The 26,665-nt window shown below is 41.0% G+C and overlaps 1 protein-coding gene across 6 annotated transcripts; it reads left to right on the top strand.

Annotated features, from left to right (window-relative positions):
- Nucleotides 1–967: 967 nt before the first annotated feature.
- Nucleotides 968–25,570, top strand: BUB1B (BUB1 mitotic checkpoint serine/threonine kinase B). Of its 6 annotated transcripts, none has more exons than XM_075095241.1 (24): nt 968–1,057; nt 1,590–1,752; nt 3,278–3,337; nt 3,581–3,725; nt 4,807–5,003; nt 5,106–5,284; nt 5,399–5,592; nt 6,704–6,798; nt 9,003–9,229; nt 9,524–9,636; nt 11,271–11,368; nt 11,655–11,707; nt 12,164–12,274; nt 12,507–12,591; nt 12,989–13,091; nt 14,161–14,447; nt 15,381–15,571; nt 16,982–17,128; nt 17,299–17,411; nt 17,699–17,860; nt 18,575–18,717; nt 20,213–20,384; nt 20,772–20,878; nt 24,984–25,570. In XM_075095241.1, the coding sequence occupies exons 2-24, from the start codon at nt 1,610–1,612 to the stop codon at nt 25,171–25,173; spliced, it is 3,315 nt and encodes a 1,104-aa protein (XP_074951342.1). In that variant the 5' UTR covers nt 968–1,057; nt 1,590–1,609; the 3' UTR covers nt 25,174–25,570. The 6 variants fall into 6 exon arrangements, with proteins under 6 accessions (XP_074951342.1, XP_074951344.1, XP_074951345.1 ...); XM_075095243.1 differs by having other exon boundaries at nt 15,381–15,550; XM_075095242.1 differs by having other exon boundaries at nt 970–1,057; nt 1,586–1,752.
- Nucleotides 25,571–26,665: the final 1,095 nt, after the last annotated feature.

The following is a 26,665-nucleotide window of genomic DNA, read 5'->3' on the forward strand; positions in this document are numbered from 1 at the left end:
TTATTTTCCCAGCTGCCTCGTATTTCAGCTTTTGCAGATACAGAATGCAGAAGGGAGTAAGACATCTGTACATTTAAGACCCTGAAGACATTGTGTGTTATTTAGATATCAACTTGCACTTAAAGAGATATAAACAACTAGTCCTAACTCATCTGTTAGCCTGCAGGAACATAAGCTGATGCTGAAGAACAACTTGAAACTAGTGTGGGGAGCTGTTAAAGCACTTCAGCCATCTTATTAGGTTGCTAACTCTGAGGACATGACTAAACTGTGTAAATAAGGGCTGAGCAGAAGAAATTGGTCTCTCACTGAACGATCGTACGGCGATATTACTGCAGCCTGTTGGGCTAATTAGTTCTCTCTTGCAATGCTGTAGGAGAGAAGGCTGAGCATCACATTCCCACAGCAATACCGCCTCTGGGGCCTGAGCTAGGACCTCTGTGTACGCTCTTGCATTCAGACCACAGAGGTTATCTGGAGCTGGTTTGGGGCTCTCAAATGGTGCGTTGTATTTGATAGGGATACCTGAAAAATTAGATATTCTGTGACAACAAAGCCGAGCTAATGGCTAGTTGCATGCCAAAAGGAGTGCTCCCCTCAGAGAGAACAACAGAATTATTTTCTCTTTTTTTGTGGCAGAGAAGTAACTTGGAACACCCAGCAGTGTTCGGTCCTTAGCAGAGCCACTGCCAGGTCAGACCAGCACCAGAGCTGAGCGAGGGAAACGGTGGGAACACATGCGAGCAGGAAAAGGGGGACGCAGGAATGTTCCCTGCGGTAACAGATGCCTTTTAGATGAGATTATAATGTCGTTAATTCTAAAATTAATGAGGTAGCGCTCCCTGCCGGCTGCGCCCGGCGCGAGCCGCCTGAGGGGGAAACTACGATTCCCATGGTGCACCGGTGCGGCCGGCCGGAACCAATCGGGCAGGGCGTGTTGAAGGAGGTGGCCAATGGGGAGGAGGCTGGCGGCGGTTGGCGTTTGAATTTTGAAGGGGGCTGAGGCAGGGCTGCCGTTACGGCGCCGTCGCCGCGGACCTTGGAAGGCTGCGCTTGGGTGCGTGTGGCTGGGGGGGCTTCGGCGGGAAGCGGGAAGCCTTCCTCGTCCCGCCGGCCGCTGCCGGGAGGGCGCGGGGTCCCGTATCGCGGCGTGAGGGGTGGGGGGAGCGTCCTTGGGGCCAACCGCCGTTCTGGGGCCGCGTAGCAAACGGCTTCTCCTCTGGCTCTGTGCTAGCGAGGGGCCCGCTGGCTCGCCGCTGGGGGGGGGAGTCGCCGCCACATCTCACAGAGGGTGGAAATCCCGGGGGGAGGAAGGGGGCACGCAGGTGGGGAGAGAAGCACCTTGGTTTCCTTCTAGAGAAGTTGGCTGCTCAGAGCTTGTGAAGAATTGCGTTGCACTTGCTTCATATAATACCCTAGGAGGGGAGAATTAGAAGCCTAATCCCCTCTAAAAGTTGGGGGACCTAAACGGTGTGCTTATTGCTACACAGGTGTGTGGTGGATCGGCCAATGAAAGCCAGATCTCTCAGGCTTTGTGTTAGTATCCTCTCTAATGAATCAATTCCTTATTGTTTTTGTTGTTAAGGCAGAATTTAAAGGAGAGGCTGTCATGTCCCAGGACTGCAACGATGAGTGGGAGCTGAGCAAAGAGAATGTGCAGCCCCTCCGGCAGGGCCGTGTCATGTCCACCTTGCAGGAAGCACTGGCTCAGCAGGAGACCTCCACCCACACTGCCGTTCAGCTCAAAAAACAGTGAGCAATGTTTTGACACTGCTTTCCCCTTATCTTCCTGCCTCCTCGTAATTTTTTCTGTGTCTTATTTAACTGTGCTAATCTCATAGGCATTAAAAAAAGTGTAAAAGAACAGAAGTTTAGTAACTGATGTCTATGCTACTGTCACACTCCAGGTATTTTGGACCACTTGCTGTGGGTGCTGTACAGTATAAGCTACTGTTTTTAGGTTTGCAATGGGGCATTTAAACAGCAAACACTAGTTTAAAAAAAAAACACCTAGGTTTTAAATGTACTCATTAAGAAAATTACATAAAGGTTACAAGGAGGAGAGCTTTTTTGTCTTTCCTACTGTAATCCATTGAAGCAGGGTATTTCTTAGGAGGTAAATGCTTCCTACTATCATAATGCAGGCAACATACAGGTATCTCTGTATGTCTCCTCTGGATCGCAAAGACACCCAAGCGGGCAAAATCAGCTTGAGTTTGGTCTGTCTTGCGTACAGTGTTCCACAGATATAACTGTATGGCTTCAAGGGGCATCTTGCGTCCCCCGCCTATTCAGTTATATTTCTATTGTGTGATCCTCAAATTTGCATCCCTGCAAAGGCCGAGTTGACTTTGTGAAGTCTCTGCGTGTTGCCTCTGTACTGTATTGCCAGAATTGGAAGCACTGGTGCTTGTGCTGAACCACCTGGGTGATTTCGTGTGAAGTCAGCAGGGTCTATGAACACCTGCCCTGTACTTACTGCATCGGTGCTTAGCAGCTGGATCTGGATTTTTTTCATGGAAAGGCATGGAATTGTTCTTGTATTGGGGTCTGCAAGAGGGTTTGTCCAACCTGGCTCGTTATGGTTGTGAGGTGTTACGGTTGAGCAGAGCCTTCCAAGAACAAGGGGCTGCCTGGGGAGCTCTGCAGGACTGAGTCAGAGAGCTGCCGCTAAACACAAGCCAATGTTCTTGTCTAACTCGTGCTTTCCTGATGTGATGCCTGAGGGCGAAGTCATCGTGTTGTAGGGTTGGATGATCTGTGGCCACTTAGATGTGTCTTCAGTGTGCTCTCTGGTGGAGTTCGGTAGTTGTTTGATCATCAGGCTCTTCCGTCGTCCTCTGCGTGTTTTCCAGCTTCCTCCTATAATGAAATAAGGGACATTTGATGCAAAAATTAAACTTCACAGTATATCTGCCTGCTAATAACTCTTCATAACAGAAGAAGCATTCTGTCAAGGGAGACCATACAAGCTTTGAGGTAGTAGAAATTCTTGGAAATATCTTTTGGAAAGATGCATATTTGTCCTGTTAAACAATGATACATTTCTCAGCACTTTCATTTTGAAGATGAATGCAAAAGCCTATTTTTTTTTGATTCTTCTAGTCTCCGTAAAAGCTCAGGTCTAAATACATGCTAACCTAGCCTTTTTCTTTTTTTTTTAAGTAGACCTACAAAATGGTACGAGTGAGAGTGAAAGCCTTAGTTTACAATGTAGAAAACATATTTACAGTTACACACATGTATTTATTGGATGGATAACTGCTTTTTTCTTTAGGGAGTTTGAATCAGAAATCCGATTTTACTCTGGAGATGATCCACTGGATGTCTGGGACCGGTAAGTTTCCTTCTATTTCAGACAAGAGAATAGAAAGGTCAGATATCCTTGTAAAAGCTTGGGAAAAATATTCTGATTTAATTAGAAACTCATTAAAAGATAAATTCTATAACTGTTTTTTTAATAATACGTTGTGTTTCAATACTATGCCTAATTTTTTTCTAAATCTCCTTATGTTGTACTGAAACAGAAGCCTTGTATCTTGTTTGGAACTGACTTCCTATGAATATATTCCATATCTAGGTACATCAAGTGGACAGAGCAAAACTTCCCCCAAGGTGGAAAGGAGAGTAATCTCGCAGCGATATTGGAAAGGGCAGTGAAGGCGCTCAATGAACAGCAGCGATACTACAAAGATCCCCGCTATCTTAATATCTGGCTCAAGTTTGTGAGTGTTTTGTAAACATGTCTTGGGTGCTGCTTTTTCTTAGTACTTGTCATGTCATTTGCACGCAGTTAAGCTGGTTTTTGTAACAACAGAAGCAAAGAATATGTTGTACAACTAGTGCAATATTAGAAGCATCTCTCTGCAAACATGTGACCTACTCTGAATTCCACTCCTCATTTGCAATGGGATCTCCAGGCCTTTTTTAGGATCATTCAGTTTGGACAGCTAAAATCTCCATAAGTTTTGTTGCGGAAAAGCTAGTTGAATGAGTAGAGCTTGATTATTCATTTAAGGAGGAAAGACAGTGATTTAAAGGTACATTTTAGGTTTATATTTGTCCTATCAGTTACTTTAACTTCTATCTGGTATCCACATCCTATGTTAAGCAAAACCAAGCTTAACAACCAGAACCAAGTGTTCTGGTCTTGCCCTTTCTCTCCAGTGCTGTGGTTTTTGTTGTTCTCATCTTCTTAGAGCAACTCTCCCCCAGGTTTAGCTTCCTGAGCTGATTTACCCATTCCAACACTGATAAGAAGTATGTTGTACTTTACGTAAAGCTAAAATAACTGTTCCCAGGCCAAGGAGAATGAACTAAGCGCAGGGCCTTGGAACTCTGGCAGGGTAAGGAGTCCCAAAATGGACTGGCAAGAAAGAGGAAGGTGTGTGGAAGCTGAATCCTGATCCCTGAGGCAAAGGTCACGCTCTTTTTCCCTTGCCTGGGGTTTGTGTCTATTTGTAACTAATTTGTAGCTAATATGACATAGTTCAATCACTGAATTAGAGAGGAAAAAGAAAGGAATGACTGACTCTGTGTAGGCTAGAATTAAGGGATTGGTAACAATATTGACAAATACATACATGCAGCCAGAGGTTCTTCTCAATATTATTCTTCTCCTATTGAATTCCCTTTCTTTATCTTGTGCACGGTGACATGACACAATTGTATGTCCTATCCTTACAGCTGCTCCTATAAAACTTGGATTGAAATCAATGGGGTCTTGCAGGAGACATCAAAATGCAGATGTCAGTTTGGAATCCTTTGTAGTCCAATGTGATTACTGAAATAGTTTGGTTGTTTCAGGGAAATTACTGTAATGAGCCCTTGGATCTGTACAGTTATCTACATAGCCAGGAAATTGGCACAACACTGGCACTACTCTACATCACCTGGGCAGAAGTACTTGAGGCTAGAGGAAGCTTTAAGAAAGCAGATCTGATATTCCAGGAAGGTCTTCAGCGCAAGGCTGAGCCTTTGGACAAACTCCAGTCCCATCACAGGTAAGCTTCCAGCTGAAGCGAAGAACTTGGAGTAGCTTTATGTGCTTCAGTGAATACCTGCTACAATGAAGTTTATGCTGACTTCTCCAATATTTTTCTCAGGCAATTTCAGACCCGTGTTTCTCGGCAGACACTACTGGGGCTTGAGGAACCTCCTGATGAAAAAGATACGGGTCTTCTAGGAGCTGCAGAACCTCAGAGAAGCTCGTTGGCAGATCTAAAAGGCAGGGGGAAGAAAAAAGTGAGAGCCCCAATTAGTCGTGTAGGAGATGCACTTAAAGGTACGTTCAGTTGCTGAAACCACATCTTGTTATTGGAAGAGTTACATCTTTTCGTTCTGGAATTTACACTTAAGTGTGATAAAGGTTAATTTGCATCAATCTTTTTGCTTATAGTCACGAACCAAAACAGAAGCTTGCAGACTCTAACTTCTCAGCAGCTTCCAAATAATCCGGGTTTTGCTGTGTTTGATGAAAATTCAGCTTCTGGACCCGGGATTCCTATACTTGCACCACAGTCATGGACAGCACCTCCAGCTCCGAGGGCCAAGGAGAATGAACTAAGTGCAGGGCCTTGGAACTCTGGCAGGGTAAGGAGTCCCAAAATGGCCTGGCAAAAAAGAGCAAGGTGTGGAAGCTGAATCCTGATCCCTGAGGCAAAGGTCATACTCTTTCCCTTGCCTGGGGTTGGGGTTTGTGTCTGTCTGTAACTACAGACCTTCCTAGCTTCTTCCTAAAGAGTCTCTGGCTATGTGTAATCTGTTTAAGTTTAGCAAGCTGATTTTGCTAGAATAATTTCAAAAAACTAGAGTTCTTAATTCAAGGAATTATCATTCTTGCTAACCAGAAAAATTGGTAGACAAGGCCTGCCAAACTGTTTGGAGGGCAGAAAAGGAATATGTAAGAGGGAAAACACTAGCCAAAGAAAGGGAGAGAGGCCAGACGTTACTTAATTCTGTAATAAAGAAGAGCAAGAGTTAAACTGATATCATACAACACAACCTGAAGAAAGAAGTTCTTGCCTACCTTCTTATGAAAATAAGGCATGTACAGCATTCTGCAAGTCTGTTCTGAAGTGCTTGTGAGGAAAGCAGAAGAGTGGAGATCAAAGGAGTTGAATTAGTACAGTATCAATGGAATATTTATCCTGACAATAGGATGACAGAAAGTAGGTTCCAATGATTTAAACTAATGCTGGAGACGTCAGAAAAAACAGCTCTTCTGCAGGTGTTTAAGCTGTTCTGGAGAAATGATCCAAGATGTTATCTGAAAGAAATTAATCCCATGAAATCAAGTTTGTTTCATAGGTCCTTAAATAACCCCCAGTGTTCCCCAATTCTTTGTAGATTAGAGAGGAAGAGTAGAAAGTCATCATGATAAAAAATATTTTAGACTTCTCAATATAGAAGTCATTATAAGTGAAGCTTAGAAACAATGACTAGGATGAGGGGAGGGAAGAAAATAGGCTGAAATTCATGGAAACTCCAGGAATGATTACTAGCAGATACAAAACAATATGATTAAGTGAATGGAAAAGTTCAGTAAATCACAGGTTTAATTTAGCTGAGCATAATGAGAAGGAAGAAACATTAATGTAGAACTTCTTTTAGCAGTTGCCTTGCTTTGGGCTGCAGAGTGTAGAGGAATGCAGTGGCTAAACATGGATCTTTAATCTGTTAATATTGACTGTTCCTTTCTCAGCGTCCTCGCAGCAGTGCCAGTTCTGGTATAGAAGTGCCCTGCCCAGTGCCCAGTTTCACCCCATATGTGGAAGAGTCAGCTCAGCAACAAGTCATGTGAGTCTTCACATCAGTTTGAAATGGGGGGTGCGTTTGAAATTATCAAAGCTGCTTCATAAGGTTTTGACTCGTTTTGCCAAGTCGTCAAACCTCCACATCTACAAGAATTTAAAAATCTGTCAACCTGAAAGTTCTAGTAGCTTAGTTTGGTGGCAGAGCCTTCAGTGGAGGATGTACAAGGACATGGAAGTATTTGACTATTGCTGCTCGTTATGTGGGAGCCTATATCACATTTATATAGGCTAATTAGTTTAATAGTGTAACTCTGTGTGTTTACACAAAACCACAGTCCTTTCTTAGGATGCTGTTAGCTATGAAAGCAGCCCTGAGTTGAGACAGGCTTATTGCTGTTTTCCTCTATTTTGGGAGCTCTGTACTCATTCTATCTGGAGTTTTATTCTGAAACAAGCTATCAAAGTTTCCATGACAACAGTGTTGCTTGGGTTATGGAGGAGTATGCTGTTTTGCCTGAAATTACCTTTCTGCTGCTACTGTGCTCACTGAAATGCTGATAAATCCCAGGAGCTGGGGTTGCTCTGCTTTCTTAGAGCAGAGGAAAAAGCACTATTTTGCAAAGCTGCTGTTGTTGGTTTGTTTGGGGTTTTTTTGTTTCTGGGGCTAATGATGGCCATGGAATACATAGGCTCTTTCTAAAAGCGAAGTGGAAAAGAATGTTTGATATTACAGACAGCTTCCTTGGCTCTGAATTGCATATAATCAAAGAATGCAGACAGGGGGCTCACAGCATGGGCTTTTCCTGTGGGTTTCGTATGTTGCGTATGGACTGCAGAATAGCTCTGACCAAGGATATATCATAATTTAGTTTAAGAATATGTAAAAAAAAAAAAAGCTTTTATCTAAGCTATAAGGCTATTTCTTGCTCCTGAAAGTTGGTGATGCCCTAGAATTAAATCTCTTGATGTGTTGGTGTCTCAAATGGAGACTTCTTATTTACAGAAGGCAGCTTCTTTTTATACCGGGGAAAGGAAGAAATGGGTGGGAACTGAACATCGTGCTAAACTAGCCGTAAGTGACTTGAGCAGACAGTTTCTACGTAGTTTCATACTACACAGTTGAAAGTTAAAAGCAGATTTCTTTTTTTTCTGCCTTTGAGTCTGTTTCCTCATGATGCCGTGGCCATCAACTAAATCAAGTCTGAAAGTGTAGCATTGAAATTGGGTAAGCGTGATGCAAATCATGCCAGCAGTTGTCACCCAGAGTTTGGGGTAGAAGGAGCCTGTAGTGATCTTGGTAATAAGCCCCCACCCCCACAAATAGAAGCTTTAAATAAACCCTAGACATTAGGAGCACCTGTTTGCCCTGTAATCTCTCAGGTGGTCTTAGGGTTGTGAGTCCATTCACAGGCAAAACAAAACAGCTGTCTTGGAGCTGTGCACTGTATTTTTCTTTTGAACTATTTGCCTAGAACGCAGTTAACTCATTTTTCAAGGTCAGTTGTTCAGATAATCTTTTATTGAGGTACAGATAATTACTGGGGTTATCTGGGTTACTGGTATCTGTAAAACTGTACAAGTTCTGGTTCTTCACTCCTGAAATTAGCACATAGTACTTTCAGAAAGCACTTCTGAGCTACGAAATTGACTGCTGCAGCCTCCTTTCACTGTACAGTGGTGGGGTGTTTTGTAATGGGGCACTTAATTTCTGTCACTCGCTGTGCAAAACATTCTCCTTGAGCAAACTGCCCTCTTATTGCCTCTTAAATCTTCCTTGTTTCTTAATCTAAAATGCCAGGCTTGATCTAGTCCAAGATCTTCCATTTTTAAGTCCAACTGATTCTTTTTTTGTTCTTTCTCCCAGATAATTTCTTTTTTGTAGGATGATTAGGGGCTTGTCCCCTGTGTGCTCACACAGATTGATGGAGCTGAAGTAAACATAGATCCTGCTCCAGAACGCACAGCAGTTCAGCCTACCATAAGAATTTTATTTGCTCTTCCCTGGGCCTTGTTAATGCTTTGTTTCAGGGTTGGCTTTTTTTTGATTACCCAGTTCCGAGTTGGCATGCTTGCCTTTTATGTGCTATGATTCCGTTTTTCTTGTTTGTTTTTTCTTTCAACAGAACAGAATGTCTTTAGACCATTCTACAGCTAGATTCTGAAATTAGCCATTTTCTCTCCTGTGCTTGCTTTTCTGTGCTACAATAAAGTACATATAATCAAAGTAATAACTGCATGTTTTTTCAGGACTCCCTGCAAAATTGAACCCAGCATAAACCGTGTTTTAAGTGCTCGCAAACCTGAGAAAGAGGAGGATCTGCTACAGCGAGTGCAAAACCATCAGCAGGATACTCAAGAAAAGAAAGAGGTGGTGATGTACTGTAAAGATAAAGTCTATGCTGGAGTTGAAGAATTTTCTTTGGAAGAGATCCGAGCTGAAATCTACAGAAAGAAAGCAAAAAAGAAAACCGAAGGTATGCTTCAAAATGGGCTGACATAAGACTTTCTGAGATAGAATTGTGAAATTATACTTGCTTTTTATCACCGTACAGCTATCTGTTACTGCAGCTGCTTTTCTATTTTTTTGCTGGAATAGTTATTTAACTGCTCTGAGGTATCGAGAAAGTAACATATCTGACAGTTTTACATGTAAGCCATGAAACAGGAAAAGGTGACCACAGGTTTTAGCCCCTTTAAAAAGAATTTAGGCTTTAGCTATAGATTACATGTGAAATATGCTTTGTGTCTTAAAAGCTTTTCTTCCTTAGAGGAGATGCAGGTCATAGCACAGAAGAAGGAAGAATTACAAAGGAAAATTGAGGAGCTGGAGAAGAAATTAAAGAAGAAAGAAGACGACAAGCAGCAACAGCCACATGACCAGGTATTGTCCTCATTTAACTGTTCTATTACAAGTAGCTGCTATCTTAAGTAAAAGTACTAAGGAAGGAACAATATCTAATGTTTCTCTTTGGTTAACGCTTCTAAAGCTTCTTTGAAAGGGTGCTTCAGTCCATTGTACACATATATCACCCAGTAAATGAATGCTCAGAGAAATATTTCTTCTCCCCAGGCCATATCCTTTCACTATAGGAATGTAAATCAAGAACTGAAAACTTTGAAGTGTTACTTCACAAATATTAAGATATTTAACTATCAGATCAGATACCTTATGTTAATGTGTAAACTTCTAAATTTTTTTTTTAAGTAAAGGTATGCCAGATGATTAAGGGCGAAAGGCTCTTTCTTAAGCTCTCTTCATGTGCAGGTTCCTTTTATTTTGAGAAGTTGTAGTGCAAAGGAGGACAGGAGAAGCAGCTGGAACTAGGGAAAGAAGTGAAGGGTTGCAAAGTGGTGTGGGCTAACCCCGGTAAGCAACTAAGCACCACACACCTGCTTGCTCGCTCCTTCTCAGAGGGGTGGGGAAGAGAATCAGAAGGGTAAAAGTGAGAAAACTCCTGGGCTGAGATAAGGCCAGCTCAACAGGTAAACCAAAAGCTGTGTGCTCAAGCAGAGCGAATAAGGAGTTCATTTGCTCCTTCCCATCAGGAGGCAGGTGTTTAGCTGCTTCCAGGAAAGCAGGGCTTCATCGTGTAGAATGGTTACTTGGTAAGACAAACACTGTAATTCTGAACATCTTCCCCTTCCTCCAGATTTTATTGCTGAGCATGACATCATACGGTACGGCACATCCTTTTGGCCAGTTGGAGTCAGCTGTCCCAGCTGTGTCCCCTCCCGACTTGTGTGCCCCCGGCTTGTTCACTGGTGGGGCAGCATGGAGAACAGAATGATCTCTCCTTGATGTGCTGTTTTGGTCAAAGATCTAAAAGGTAGCACCGTACCAGCTACTATGAAGAAAATTAACTATCCCAGCCAAGACCAGTACAAAAAGCCATATCTGATTTGTCTCCAAGCTTTATAGTCAGTAGCGTACTCTATTATATATTAGATTTTTTCCCCCCCTTTTCTGTGCAGACCAGTCTTGAGCAGGGTATTTTTCAAGCAACTATACTTCGGTCTGTCATTGCTAGGTAGGGTTTAAACCCCAGTTTTCTTAAAGGTTGCAAATAACAAGTAAAAGTTAATTATTTCCAAGCTTTTCCTTTTCCCAGCTTCATCAGTTGGGCTAATAAAGTATGTTCTCTCTCTCCCCCCTCCTTCCCCATTTCCAAAACACCTTAGTAGTAGTAAATATTTTAAATAATGAAATACAAAGTGTAGTGAATTTGATGTAAGCTATGTAACTGCTTACGCATGTATTTAATTGTTGCAGGATAATTAAATCTCCTGTGAAAGTTATAGGTGGTTGCAAAGAGTAAAATTACACGTTTTAACTAGGCAATCAGAATGGGCTTTTTTCATGCAAGTAAACAAAGTACAAATAAAAATGGCTAAAGACAGTTATTAATCCATCGGGGACCTAATGACCCACACAGGATTACCAGAATGTTCTTGGAACCTTGTTGCATGACTTGTGATCCATGAGTGTACAACGAAAACATAATTTTGTTTCTATAGCCGACAGAGGTAACAGAAGCTTCGCCACCTTTGAGACTTCAAGGATTTACTTTTCCCAGCGCAACAGAAGTTGGGGAGAATCAGCCTCAGTTGCAAAGGTAATGCAGGATTTCCTTTGCCAGCAATGAGAAAATTTGTGGGGATAATTAGTTATGAGTAACATAGATCACTACCAGATAGCCTGTTTCTGCAGACAGTGGGATATACCCCTGGGCATCAGCCTGTAACCAGGATCTGTAATCTGTCTTTATACAGTTTTGATTATTTGTCTGAGGGATCTTAACTTCTTACAAGTAGCATGTGTCAGCTTGGCTTGCCTTTTTTTACTTGTGTTTTGTGAAGGTGTGTCAAGTATAAGAAAGAGGTTTGTATCTTTTTCCGCAGTAAATCCCAGGTCTCTGAAAATATTCAACTGCATAAACCATCTTGTTCTGAGGGTAAGTTTTAAATTTTTTACGATTAAGAAGAAGGCTGTGTTGAAGAGAAGTGTTCTTTCATATAAACAGTAAGACTGCAATAAACTAAAACCAGAAGTCTAGGTGCATTAGAAGAACGAAAATGAGAGCATGCTAGTATTGAGTGCCTTCAACCATATTCAGCGGAAGACTGAGCATCTGAGGTCTGAGAACTGTCATTATTTGAAAGGACTTTCACGCAGAAGAGCTTTTTTCTTTTAATAGCTGAAAAACTTTCTTCATGCTTTCATATATGCAGTCTTACTAAAATCAGTAAGAGAGTTTAACACTAGGACTGATACTATCTTAAGTCCTTCTTTTTCCTCAGAGGATTTGGTAGAGGCCTACAGTCAGAAATTATATATTCAGTTTTGTTGGGAGGGTACATGCTGAAGAAATTTACTTTTGAGCTGAACTGACTACTGTTACTGTTGGCAGAGGTTACCCAGTCTCTCGGTGTATGCCCAGATACCCAAAGGGGAAATGTGTTTTTAGACTCTGAGGATGAACAGGAGGAACAGAGGGATGAGGCCAGCCTTGGGAAAAAAGGTACAAATTCTGAAGGGAGCAAGCTAACAAACATAACATGGTGGTAAAAGCGTGGTTCATTGACATGACAAAGCCAAGACTTTTTTTAATAGGTTTCTAGAAATGTCAGTTCTGTAACTTCCTGCTGGGACTGGTGTTTTTAAGGCTGTGTATTAAATGGTTTAAGTCGCATCGGTTACACTGTTGTAGAAAAATTGTCGATATAACAGACCCCCTTGGTTTTTCTTTACAGACGTAGGTCTCCTTCCCCCACCAGCTCCTGCTACGTTTTTCTCCATATTTGATGAATCCTCTACTTCGGCAAATCAGAATATAAGGTAGAATTATTTAAGACCTAGATTTCAGAGGGAGGAAAAAATGAAGTATCAAACCACTTTCTGTAGCAGCTGAAATACAGTACCGTTTCTTGTATGGATGTGGGGTGGCTTTTTGTTTTGTCTGTATTTGTGGTTCTTTGGTTTTATTTCAATACTCTGCTTGGGAAGTCCATGATGAGGAAATACTCTCTTGTTCCTCCTCAGACTACAACTATTTAAGCTGCTATTTAAACTTTCTTCATTCTGGAGAGCTGTATATATTTTGCAGTTTACTGGTAGTTTCTTAGTGGAAAGTGGTAGATTAAGTGTACTGACAATTTCAAACTCTTGAGAGAAATGTGCTGAAGATCAGGAGCTACTCTTCACAGATATTTAACGGAATGTGACTTTATCTTAGTTGTTCTACAGCTCATATACAGAAAAGTGCCCGGCGCCCTCTTGCTGTTCGTAAACCTTCAGATTCTGTAACTGCGAAGGAAAATATACCACCAGAAGCCTGTGTAAGGAAACCATTTACCCCATAGCACATTTGCTGTCAAAAGGAGGAGAAACCAATGTAGAATGTCCTCCTGTTGAACTGAGTGAGATTGGACTGACATGACGTGCAATAAGCAAGGATTCTAAACTTCTGTCTGGCATGGCAACGCTCGAATTGGGTGATGTTAAGGTCATACTGGAAATTTCATGGTTTTATTAGGCTTTAAGGTGGTCAATACGGAGTGATGGTAAGGAGTCTTCAAACTTTAAGCAACTGATTAGTGGCCAGTACTACTCACACTGAAACTTTAAAAAGTTTGTGTGATGAAGAGTTGCACTCTTCAACGTTGCCTCCTGTTCCATCCACTTTCTTGCCATGCATCCAAACAAGCATCTCTGCTCCTGTGTTCCTCACCAGAAGTACCATGTGCTTGACTCCCTTAAACCTTCGTATCTTGTTTCCTAAGCTGTGTGTCTTCATGTGGAAGTTTTGCAGGTGTTTGTAAAGCTTTCCGTAGGGGTGGTAGTTGCTGTCTCACCAGCAGGCTTAGTTACTGCATGCCACGATAGACCTTCAGGCTGTTTGAGTGAGAGGACTTTTTGCTGAGGTGAGAAAGACTTTACGTACAGCTACAATATCATACTTATCAGGGATAAGTATGGTAAGCGTCAGGCTGATCTTGGTTCTAGAGTCAGTCTGGATAACTGCATAGTTCTGCTTTACATGTTCTATGTGTCTTCAGTGCCCCACACTTAAACACTTCAGTAATGTGCCTGTAACTGAGATGCACTGCTGGAGTGGTAACAGTAAGTAGGCTCTAAGGGTTCGTGGCAGCTCTGCAGCGCTCTAGAGGGTAGCAAAGCTACCATTTCTAGTTGGAAAAAAGATGCAACTATATTACAGTTAGGGTTCAATTACTCAGTTTGAATGAGCAGTATAAGTAGAGTACATGAAGACTGAGTGTCAGGCTCATGTTGGAAGTTGGTGGGTGGAAGAAAGGGGAGAGAGAAAAATGTTCACCTTTTAAATAAATTAAAAGAAAATTTGACAAAATCTACAGGCTTTTCATTGTCTCTTCCTACTCTTTTCAGGATGAGCTGAATGGAATTGAACCTTTGACTGAAGATGCAATTGTGACAGGCTCCTACAAGAACAAAACCCTTTGTGCCAACCCAGAAGACACGTGTGACTTTGTTGGGGCTGCCCATCTGGCCTCAACGCCCTTTCATGGCGTGATAGCTCAGAGAGTCCCAGCTCCTGCCTTTGCACAGGGTGGCCTGAAGGAAGACTGTCCAGAGTCTAAGAGTGCACCTCTCAATCAGGAAATGCTGGTTTGTGAGGGAGCGTACAGTGAAGCTCTTTGTGTAAATAAGCTGAGGTAATTAACAGCAAAGTATCTTCAGCCCCTTTTCCTGTGTGTCTGTCTTTGATTGTGATTTTCTGTTGCTGAAGAAACAACTTTCTGAAGAGATAAGAAAATACTGAAGACAGCCATTTCTCTAGCTCAGGGTCTGTTTTGCCTTGAGCAGATTTAAGAGGTAATAGCAAGCCCATCTGGCTTTTCAGCATTACTGCTTGGGACTTAACTCCTTGCTTTTTCTACCAAATAACTTGCAAAGAAATTAATACACACATTCTGTCTTTTTAGCCAGAGATTAAAAGTAGAATCATCAGTTCCTTTTTAAATTCGTATGCTTCTGTGGTTACTTTAGCGTATAAGATGCATCTGGTGATTATGGCTTACATTTCTTCTACAGAGGAGAAAAGCTGGAGAGAAGTAAAAAAAAACTGGCAAACAACTTCCTGTTTCTTGCCATTGTAAAGTAAAAAGCATCTGTTGTGTGGGGTTTTCTTAATTTAGAACAGAGTTTGATTTGCTAGCTGTTAGTATGTAAACAGGTATAGCATGCCGAAGGTGTTTGCTTATTTGGTGAGTTCCCTGGGAAGCCATGCTGATTATAATTACGAAGGGAGAGTTATTGCCCACCCAACCCTCCGCTGCTTTAAAAGCACTGTAGGTCTGAATTTTGGTAGTGAAGGGAGTCATAAACATTCAGTTCATCTTCTGTTGTAGCAGCTGTATTTAACAGAAGATAAAAGTCATCTGTAGACTAAGATTCTGAGTATAAGCAATCACCGAAGCTAAAATGAAGCCCTGCCGTGACTACTGGTTCTCCCCTAAGGGTGGGAAAGGACTTTGTTAACATGAAGAAGTCTGGGAGTGCCCAGTGTCCTTTCATAGTCACTAAGCTGGCATTATCTAGACACTCTGTCTTCTGAAAGTCTGAATAGTTGATGACTTTATTTACAGCCCAATTATGGAAGCAAGCGTGGAAGATACTCGCTCGTCAGGTTCTTCTGTCTCCTCAGGATCTTCCCTTTCATCCGTTACACAAATATCTACTATCAAATACCTGCACATCCCTGAGAAACTGGAACTTGCTCAGAGCCTGCCTGCTGAAATGGTTACTGATTCTGGAGGTACCGGTGAAAATGTTACTGGTCAGTACTTAAGCTGAGTTTTACTCACAGCAAAGAACTTGCAGCTGTCGCTAAACTATGGCGCTTTTTCTGTACTTCCTGTATTCTACTCTGCTTTCTGGGTATTTCCCATTGCTTTGACACATGACTAAACTTGTGTCTCCCTTGTGTGAAAATACAGTTAGGAAAAGTGTTCTCGCTGAAATAGCTGAAATGTTTCGGATAGATCTTAGCCCTTTTGTTATCATGTGCGCTAATCTCTAGAGCAAGATGATAAATCTTTGCAGATTCTTTTCAGAAAAAGAAGGCATTTGTTCAGATGTTTTAATGGTCCTTTCTTTAAATTTTGATAATTCCTGTTGCTTTTTTTCTTGCTTTCTGCACATTGCCTTTGAACTGCAGTTCTCAACCTGGATGTAGTGATTCTGCTGAGGACTCCTTAATGTTGCATAGAGCATAAAACTTACTTCAGGTGTCTGTCATTTTATTCAGTAAAACATGCCAGTAAACTGTATAGGCTTGTGATGGTAAAATTTTGGAATGCTATTTAGCCTTCAACCTACAATATTTCCTGGATCTACTTTCAGAGAACTACTTCCTGAGCAATATCTTATTGCAATGCTTTTCAAATAAACATAACGGATGGTAATGATGCTCTGATTCTTATCTTTGTACTGTGAAAGCTTAAAACATTGTCACACATTACTAGCCATAGCCTTTGGGAGAGGAAGTCAGCAGAAGCCATCTAGCTCTGCTGTGTTTTACTCTGCCTGATCATTTGGGATGAACAGCTTTCAGGCTACCTTGGTTTTGTACAGAAGAACTCATCTATTGAATGAGTTTTGTCTCTGTCCTGTTATGCAGGAAAATAAACCCAGTCCTACAGGTAGTTATCTTATGTGTCTTCCAGGAGGTAAAAGTCATTGAATTCTTAATATTGCAGCAGAGCTGGAGTCCAGCTTTGTTTTCCTTTTCCTACTTAAAACCCCTGCTGTATTCAAAGGACTGAATTTTAGTAAAACCCATCATTTAAAAAAATCACAGACTGATCACTTACTCCAGACATACATTTTAAAAAGGAGTGTTAATTTGAAAAACAAGTTTGGACCCTGCAGTGGCTGAGCAGATGGGCCTACGCTAATTCAGAGCTTTGTCTCTTGTGAAAGAGAGATTTTTACATGACCCTACAGTAGAATCATTGAGACCTCATGATGAGAAACTCTGTAAGGTAGTTTCAGAGACGAGTGTTATGCTCACTTCACAGAACAAGAAACTATTGCAAAGGGATTGACTTGCTGAAAGGTGATGCAGTAAATCAGTATGCAGCTAGAAAGCCTCCAATATCCAGGCTACTTCTTGACAGCTACAGTCAAGTCATAGAGACTCAACACCTAGTTTCAGCTCATGTGTTTCTACTACTTGTCTTCCTAGGTGATGAGGTAACTCAGTTCTTGTGGAGTGCTGAACAGCGTAAAAAGCTTTTAGATCCTATGCCAGAATCACTGGCTGCTTCTCTGGATTTTCATTTGGAGACTGGCGCCCTGCCTGTCATGGAGCTTGAGAAAGACGTTGAGCTAGGTAGGTATGCCAGTCCCTCTGCAGTGCGAGGGATCTGTTTGTTCTGAGTGGTTTGAAATGTGCTTCTTACTCACCCTCACTAGCGTTACGTGGTGTGGATGGGGAATATCTTGAACAGCCTGGGTACGTGTATTTGCCGTGACAGCTTATGGATGTAAACTTCCATGCAGGAAATGAGACTTACTGCATCAAATGGGAATACTGGACCAATGAAGAATACAAGATGGTTTTTGTCATTCCAGCTAACTTTCCCCAGTTGGATGCAAAGGGATTTGCAATAAAGGTAACGCATATGATGGGTATTATACAAGTAGTGTTAAATGTGTGAAATCCCCTTGGCCAATGTGAAGTAAAATGTAAGTTTGGTCTTACTTTCTGAATTCTGTGCATGAAGTTTGCTGCTTCAAGTCCTCTTTCTAATTGTTGATATAGATGAAAAGTTTCTGAGTGTGGAAAATGTCTTCCTTGGTAAAATGGGGAGGGGAAAAAAAGAGGGTGAAAAGAATATGAAGATGAGCAATTTTCACTTTATTCCAAAAATAAATGTTGTTCTTATGTACCTTCTTGTAGGTGTATTCTCAGCCTGTGCCTTGGGATTTTTATATCACACTTCAGTTACAGGAACGTTTGAATAGTGACTTTGACCAAAGCTTCAGTGAGAATTGCAGCTGTTACTTGTATCAAGATGGCTGTGCTATTTTGCACAGGGATATAAATCGCTTCACGCTTGGGGTCAGTACAGATAACCAAAGTACGATTGTAGAAGACATGAACTCTTGCATAGGTACCATTAGCAAGTTTTGTTTGTGATTACGCTTGTGGCTGAAGATAGCTTCACGTGTTTAATCCTGCCATCTAGATCCTCTGGTTTTTGCCTTACCTATATATAAATTAGGACTGTCTATTATAGCCCTAGAGCTGGTTTCTCGTTTGTAGATCATGTGCTTCTCAGAGACAAACTCGAATCACTTTTTCACACTGTCTTTATTCATGAGTGATAAACAACCTCAGCCAAGAACCACATGTTATTCCACAACCAGGTTTGCACCTAAAACTCTGGTTTAACTTGATGTCTTTCAATGAGTTCTAGTCTTCCTGTCTGCTATAGCAAGGTCTTGCTGAAGGATTTACATTTAAAATAAAGTCTTATAAGTGCATTTGGAATTGTTGCATATAAATAGGATACAAATGTAATAGTGATTTCAGTCTTCAATTTCTTCCTGCTCATCTCTTGTCCGCTTCTGAATAATAGTGTCTCCTAAGAGCTCATGGTTCTTTTAATTCTGGCTGGGCTGATCATTGGCAAAGTCTGGTTATCCTGAATTTAGGGTAGGACAGTTATCTCTGTACAGATGAGTAAGGAAAAAAAAAAAAGGCGAGCTATAAGTATTTCACTTGATCTAAGGTAGAATGGCATATAGATATGTGTTTGTTCCCTGTTTTCAGGATGTTATTCGTGGCTGTAAGTCCATCGCGGAGGAAGTTATCCTACTGGTTGTTTATAATCTTCTGGGCGTGGTAGAGAAGCTCCACAGAGCAGAGATTGTCCATGGAGATCTGAGTCCAGAGGTGTTCTTTCTGGGTGACAGGTTTGTCTCTTTGTCTATATGGGAGGATATGAAATACTTGGTTTCAGCTACATATCTTGTGCTTTTGTAGTTACTCGTTTTCAGCTGGGACAATGATACTCACATCTGTTTTTTTAGGCTACTGTGTATTCTGAAAATAGCAAAAACACTTTGTTTAGGAATAAACCTTTTTGTTTATTTTTATAAAGTAGTATAAAATGATGTTGTAAAACTTGTACTAAACAAAATGTGTTCGCTATTGCCTGTGTTCTCAAGTTTCTACTTTACCAGTATACTGGACAGCTAGCTGGATATTAGTAAATAACTTGCCTTCTGGTTTTACGTATCTGAAAAGCAGGAAATCTGGAGACAAAGGGCAGGTGACTGGAACATCCAGACTCTCTTAAACAGATTGCTTACCTTCCACTACAGTCCAGCTTGTATCTTGATGCACAGATGTAGTTTTCTTCTTTAAGCTCTTTTCCATATTATGTTAACAAAGTCACATATCCCTTAATGTGATCTGTGAACTACGTGTGGGAAGATAGCAACTTTGGAATGTCTTATGATTCAGATACAACTCCATTAGAAGAAATTAGCTGAGGCTGTTCTTAGTCTTCACTGATATGTTAAAAATAGCTGTTAACTTTAAATGTATTTTGAATCTACAGTCATCTAACATGTGCACCCCCAACATGTTTTATTTATAGAATTTATTTATAAATTACATGCATGTACTACTGAAGTGTTAATATTTTCTTCACGCACCCCGAGGGATTGTCTTGCACATCCCTTTAGGGTGCGCACATCCCATTTTGGAAGTCACTGATCGAAGAGTGGCTTGATGGACTTGGCGATCCCCTGCTGGATTTCTCTGGCGAATACAAACCAAATTGAACTACCAAAAAGTTAGGTTATGGTAGCTTTTTTTTTTTAAGATAGCAAAAGCTATCCTAGGACAAGTGCGTACTATCAATTACAAAATATGCTCATAGCGTACAAGTATGTAAAAAGAATAGTAGTGAGAAGTGCCATCTGTTTATATTGTTGGCTTGGCAGTACAGTCATCTGCACAGAGATTCCTAACTGCCCTTTCTGTTTGTCCTCCCTAGTGTGTAGCCTAGGAAAGCTTTTTTTGAAGTATTATGAAGCTTAATTCTTTCTTGTATAAAGTATTCCGAGGCCCTGAAGGAGAGGGAGAAGTGCTAAACGTTATTCTATTTTTTTCCTCATTCCACCAACTGTGTTTCAGCTAACCGTGACAAATATCAAAACAGCATCATCCTTAACCCTTCAGTGTTTCCCACTGCTTACTCTAGAGATACCAGTATCGCCTCTAAGCTTCAGGCTGCCAGCTGGTTCCCCATCCAGGGTTAGTCCTTTCAGCAGTACTTAAGCTAACCATCAGAGGGGAGCATTGACATAGCTAAAACTCACCTTCACTACGCTGTTAAATTTAATTTTAAAAAAAAAGTTTGTTGGATTGTGTTACGCATCGTTTGCTTCCTCTGCTCAGGATCTGCGATCCATTTGCTAATGATGAGATGACAAGAGCTCTGAAGATAGTGGATTTCTCTCACAGTCTAGATTTGAGATTACAGTCTCGAGTAAGTTTGCCTAACAGCTTTCCAATATCTCGGACCCCTCATGGACAACAGCTTCTGGCAAAGAGTTCTCTTCCTTATCAGGTGAGTATCTATTTAGCAGAACATCTTAATTTCTGTGTTTCTTGTATAAAAATCTGTATTTTTCTTAAGTTATATTTTCTCGAACTCCATGGAAAGCTCTGATCAGTGAGTACTGAAGAAAGAAAATTTTTCATCTGATGAAATCTCGGCGTTAAGCAAAGGGACTAGCAGTGCTGTTGAGTGTCTGCGACTACTGTAATTTTTTAGGAACTTACAATAAGACCAGAATTTTACTTTTCAAAGTTTTCTTGCTTAGCAGGTCTCTGGAAGATTCTGATGCAAAGACCGGTTTGGACTTAAATGTGTAAAAGCACAAACAATAGAAATCTATAGTAGATCGCAGAAAGTTACAGACGTTGAATGTCCTGATGTTTGTTGTGATTGCAGGTAGACTTGGTTGGCATTGCAGACATAGTGCATCTGATGCTGTTTGGGGATCATGTCCAGGTCTATCAAGAGAATTCTATCTGGAAAATCAGGCAAAATGTATCAAAGTAAGTCCTTTTGCAGAGGAGGCTGCTGGGAGGAAAGAACAGACGACTTCTAACTTCCGTCACTTGCTTCAAAGCTTAGAACACAGAGCTTAGTGCTGTTGTTGCCAAAAGCATTTGTTCTGTGGGGACTTAAAGTTTGAAGCTACTGGACTTGTTCATTGTATAGTAGCCTTAGAGCTGGTTAAGGTCATCTTGCTTTTTCTGTCCTTTCAGACGAGACTTCTGTAGTCTCTCTTTTTACTTGATAGACGAAGCTTGGAGAATTTTATCAATGGGTGGGTTGTGAGGAAAAAAATGACATGAGCCTGTTGCTTTAGAAATGGCGGCTATTTGGTTTTTCTGCCTTTTTCATTCTATGCTCTGTTGAAGGGCTACTAAAACACTGCTGCCAGGGTTGTCTGTAACAGTTGCAGGAACAGTATACGTGCCCAAGAAGGAAAATAATTTAAAATCATAACTTAAGATGCATCTGCAAGCAGCTTCTTTTTGGAGGCTGCTTTTGTCCTCGGTATTAATTTCTACTGCTCCTTTAGCCACATGTTTTGGCTGTAGGACTACTCTGCTCCCATCTACCCTTTGTTTGTACTTAGACTAAACACTTGTTCACTGCTTTGGCCACAACCCGCAGAATTTTATGCCTTAGCGTTTCATAAAGACTTTCCAAAGTGCTCTGCTCATGACAGAAATTACTTGGCAGATATCTGTGTTCAGGATTGTGGTATATTAGCTAACTCGCTGTGTGGATATCCTTCTGTAAGCATTGCTTTAAGGAAACGCGTTACCGGTCTGGGAGTTGTCCAGTTCCCTAGCAACCTGCATTGCTTATACCTCCTAGCTGGTTGTATTCAACCTTTGGAAAAAAAAAAAAAATCTCATCATCTTAAGCTGTGTACAGGGGAAAAAAATGCATTTTTCTTTACTTGCCATATATCTGTTTTTCTGTATTGTTGTAGGCTGATACCAGTAGCTACAAGGCTATAGCAGGCTTCTGCCCAGTGCTCGCTATGTATGCCGTACCGTACCCTGTAGCTTTGCTTTTTACTTCAGAGGATCAACCAAGGATGATTGTTCTCTGAAGAGATGAATATCAATGATGTACAGGTTGGCAGTAAATATATCTTAGACTGCCTTTGTTTCAGAAATGCTAAAAAAAAAAAAAAGGGGCAACTAAGTCCTTGATGGAGACTGGCTTTTGCTCTCTGCTGACAGATATTCTAACGTTACAGATCTTTGAGCAAAGTAAACCTGACCTGCTCTGAAAAATAGGACTCCTGTATATTAATTTCTGTCAGAACATGATATGTATTTAACACTACTCTGTTGGGATAGAGGGACAGAGTTCTGATAAGTGTTGCCTTTTTTAAATTTAATTTTTTCAATTCTACAAGAGATTAAAATGAGCTACTGCAGATGAAGCCACACAGGCCTGAGTTGTGAAGGTAGGAACAGGGTGTTGGGGACCTGATCAGGATGTGGGTATGAAAGCAATAGCAATAACTAGATAGCTGGAGCAGGAGGAGGTGAGTAGGAGGTGCGGTAAGTCTGAGTTTGGAAGGACAGGGCTGGTTGTTATGGGAAGCTTGGAGGGGAGGGGACGGTTTGGAAGGAATTTCAGTCAAAGCTGGGGACACTGCATTGAAAGAATTGGGATTCTGGGTGGAGGTAGAACTTGGAGGGAGACTTGGGTAGAAGGGGAGTGAGACCTGTGAAGGACTAGAGGAGCCTAAGGAGGAAGAAGGTAAAGCCTGTGTGTGAGTTCTGTGTAGCTGGAATGAGGCTGTAATGGCTTATCGCTCGCTTGGGTACATCAGCTTTATAACTTTTCTTTGGAATTGGGAGCACAAATAAGGGATTTCCATTTTCCATCCTGTTGTCTTTACTTCTGAAAGTGTTATTATTCATTCTCTGTACTTATTTTTCAATATCACTAATTCCAATAAATGTTTGGATAGGTGCTTTAGTTACTTGGTATATTGGAGTCTCATATCAACAGTGTAAACAGGGCATTTCATTATGCAGGACTAAAGAGTCTGCACTGGATCTTTTTTTCATTCACACATAGATCTTTTAGTGTGTCTGGCCCTTACCAATTGATGACATTTCCTCCAGTCAGTTTGAAGCTTTCAACAAATTCTCAAGTAATCTCTGACAAGCAAGTTTAGTGCTGCAGGGAATCTTCATCCACCAGAAAGGGCTGCACAATTAAGCACTTCTCTGTGAGAAGAGTCAGCTGATGGTTGTTAATCTTGTGCTTTATTCTTTGAACACAGCCACACATGGCTATGACACTTGCAACACCCATGAAGACACAGGATTCTTCTTCCTGTTGCTTTTAGTAATTCTACTTTTTGTTTGCAAAGATCATGTCCTTTCTGCTAAAGGTTCTGTAAGTGACTTGGAAAGTGTGGGTTTTTCTGTTTTATTTGGGGGTTGATTTTGGCTGATGGGTTTTGTTTTGGGGTGGGTTTTTTCTTTTTTTTTTTAAGGGTTGTATTGACAGGATAACTTTCCTCAAAGAATGTTCTGAGAACTTGAGCAGTAAGGACTAGAAAGAAGGTTTCCTGCTAGAAGGCTGACTGGTGACTGCAACAACCATGACCTCATTATCTTAGGAAATGTTTTATAAAAGGACTTCATTATTTTTAAGTATGAAACAACAAACTGTAAAGACTAGGAGAGCCACTAATTTTATTACCAGTTCAATAAAATACTGAAGCAGTGGGGACCTGCAAGGCAGAGCACAAAATTGTTCTTCTAAGGCCAATGGCACTCAGTAAAGCAGAACGCACTGAGAAGCTGACAGAATGAATGCAAAGCCCTTAAGTCAATGTTGTAGGAAAGACTTCTGGAAAGGTAGAACGTGAATTCTGGTCAAGTTGGTTTTCTCATCTCTGGGTATTACGATAAGGTTGACAACCTGTTTTTCAGGGGAGGGGTTTTAGCATTTTACTGTCGTTAAAGAATGGATTTGGAGATTTTTTTACTTCCAGGAGTGTTTTTAGTTTTTCTGTTTTCACTATACCACTTCAGGAAACTGTCTGAGCAGGCATATGCGAGGTAGTATACAGAAGCTGTGTTTGAATTTTTAGGCCTATTCTGGTCACTCTCACTCCACAGACATCCTTACCAACGTGTAACCCCCTCAGCAATGCCTCTCACTTGTCCAAGTCCATGAAGGAAACGGCCTCAAGTTTTGCCTTTTTTTTTTTTTTAGGTTGTGTATGGCTTCATTATTTTAGAAAATACAAGAGCTACTAGTGCAATAGTACAGGCCAGATTCCTTCTGAGACTATGGCTGCTGCTCTTTTGTGAGTCACTTATATAAAGCAGAGGCAGATAATTTGTTCAAAAGCCAATGTAACTCCTAGTTTAAGGGAGAAAAGTGCTTCAGTAGTCAGAAACAGGGCAGTCTATCCACTTCAGTGCAAGACTGAGGAACAAAGGGTTAGCTTGGATGTCAGTTTTCTGAGACTTTAATGAGTCAGTTAACCTTTTTATTCATGTCGTGTGGGTATATCTGTGAGAGAGGGATTTATTACAATTAATTGTCTTTGAAATGTTATCTTTATGACAGACAACTCTGGCAGTTGGGAGGCAGGCAAAAAAGAAAGTAAAACTGGCTGTAAACCACTCTTGGTTTTTTTTTTTTTATATTGCAGTTTTCCTTTAATATTGACCTGTGAACTTAACTTGCAAATAGGGGAATAAGATTTACCTCTACCCCTTATTCATGAAAGGAATCCACCAGCTTTGCTGGTTCAAAGAATGCTCCTGATAACTCCGTTAATTTAGAAGTGCCGTGGCTCAGTGTGAATGGTGATAGTGGTCACGTATGCTAGAAGAGGTAACTGTAAAAACAGTGGTTTTGGTAGGCCTGTGAAACAGCCTGTCTAGTTACTATCCAGAATCCTCCTGGAGAGAGGGGCCCACACATATAAATGTAACAATACATTCCCAGTTTTCGTTTACATTTGCTCATGTGAGTGAAATTATTATTTCAGACCTGGTTTTCCCAGGACACTTAATGCTGAATATAAACGGAAATCTTGACAGACATGACACGTATATGTACTGTTTCACTGAAAACCTGCTCTATTTGTTTTAGGACTGCTGACAGTGATTTCTGGAGTAAACTTTTTGAGAGAATTCTGAATGCAGATGGTAAGTCCACAGTGCCTCTGCTGAGGGAGTTGAGAGAGGAAATAAGTGACATGTTTGACAGCTCTTTCCAAGAACGTCTTTGTGAATCCTTAGCTGCACTGGGAGAGACTTTTGCCTCGGAGAACTTCCTGTGATTTTATAGAAGACAAACACATTTTGTATTATAGAGAGGAATTTGTCATTAACTTTTTATTTATTTTTTTCAAATGCAAGCATGAACTGTGGTTGTAGCCATTTCTGCAATGCTTCACACGGGACTCGCTAAAGAATGTTGCTATTGCATCAGTGCGTAGATAACCCCCTAACCTGCTACAGGAGCTAGTCTGTCTGCGCAGTCTGCCAGAGAAAATCTGTTATCGTAACTGCCTCCTCCCCTTTTTGTATAGCTCCTTAAAGATGTGTTTAATACCTAGGTCATACTGCAGTCTCTGAAATGTCTTTGTCCTACATTTAGTTGGTCTCTTAAACAGTGTTTCATCAATAAAGTTGTATTTTGATAGCAACTGTGTCATATTAAACACTACTGTCAGATGGTTTCGAACAACTTGATTTATTATCCATGCCAGAGTGCTTCTGCCTGACTGGGAATTGTTTGCAACTACTAGGTACAAAAGCCCTTCATTTGGTGGCAGCTTTCATAACCACACAGGAATTCCTGGACACTTGAACACAACCTGAATGATTCTAATTGGAATGTGCTCTCATGGATGGTTGTCACAAGAAAAAGTAGATGAAGTCATGAGTGAAGATGATGCATACTTAAATTTCTGCCTCTCAATGCAAGTGTCTTATTCACTTCTGCAAGGGCAAGAGTTACTGAGCAGATTGAGCACCTTCCAGAAATCTGTGATGTCTATATCTGCCATATGTGCCGGTGTGTTTGCAGGCTTTTGTGGGAGGTTTTATGGATAGATATTTGTGTTAACCTTTTATGCGCTGTATCATTGAAACCAATACAAAGGCTTCACTTTATTCAAGAGAACAGAATTCCCAGGATCCAAAACCAAGACACTACGTACCTGAAGTGTAGAGGGACTTCTCAGACTCAGGATTTACTTCTCACAGCTTCTCCCATGTATGAAAGTGAGAGTAGAAGACTGCATCACTAGTACTTTCTTCTCCCTATAAAACCAAATTGGCTTTAAGTGTTTTTTCACTTGGTCAAATGCTCCGGCCATGGTTCTGTTTGATTCTCCCCTGTTTGTCTATGTTATCTCTAAACTCTGCTCTGGAACTTAATTCCATATTTTCTAAGTTGCTACAAGCCACCTTCTTTCCTTTTCTTTCTGTGTATGTCCATTGCCACTCCTGATGCTTTGACCTCTGATCTTTTTCCTTTTCCAGATACCTAATGCCTTCCTTATAGTCCCTTCATGAAGGTTATATACTCCTGTAATTCAGGAATAGGACTTCAATGTGCTGATAGACAAGCTTTACCTAATGTAAACTTGCTGTTGAAGAATTTTTGTCTGTTAAATCCTCAAATAATGCTTCCTGTAATACAGGTCATTAGTTAGTCATCTATTGAGCCCGCAGATGAAATAATGATCTATCTCTAGCCAGAATTTGGAGCAAAGTTCACTCACGGGTAGAGCAGTAGGAGCTATGCATTGGACTAACTTTTGT

This window comes from Phalacrocorax aristotelis, chromosome 5 (genome assembly GCF_949628215.1).
Source record: "Phalacrocorax aristotelis chromosome 5, bGulAri2.1, whole genome shotgun sequence".
NCBI lineage: Eukaryota > Metazoa > Chordata > Aves > Suliformes > Phalacrocoracidae > Phalacrocorax > Phalacrocorax aristotelis.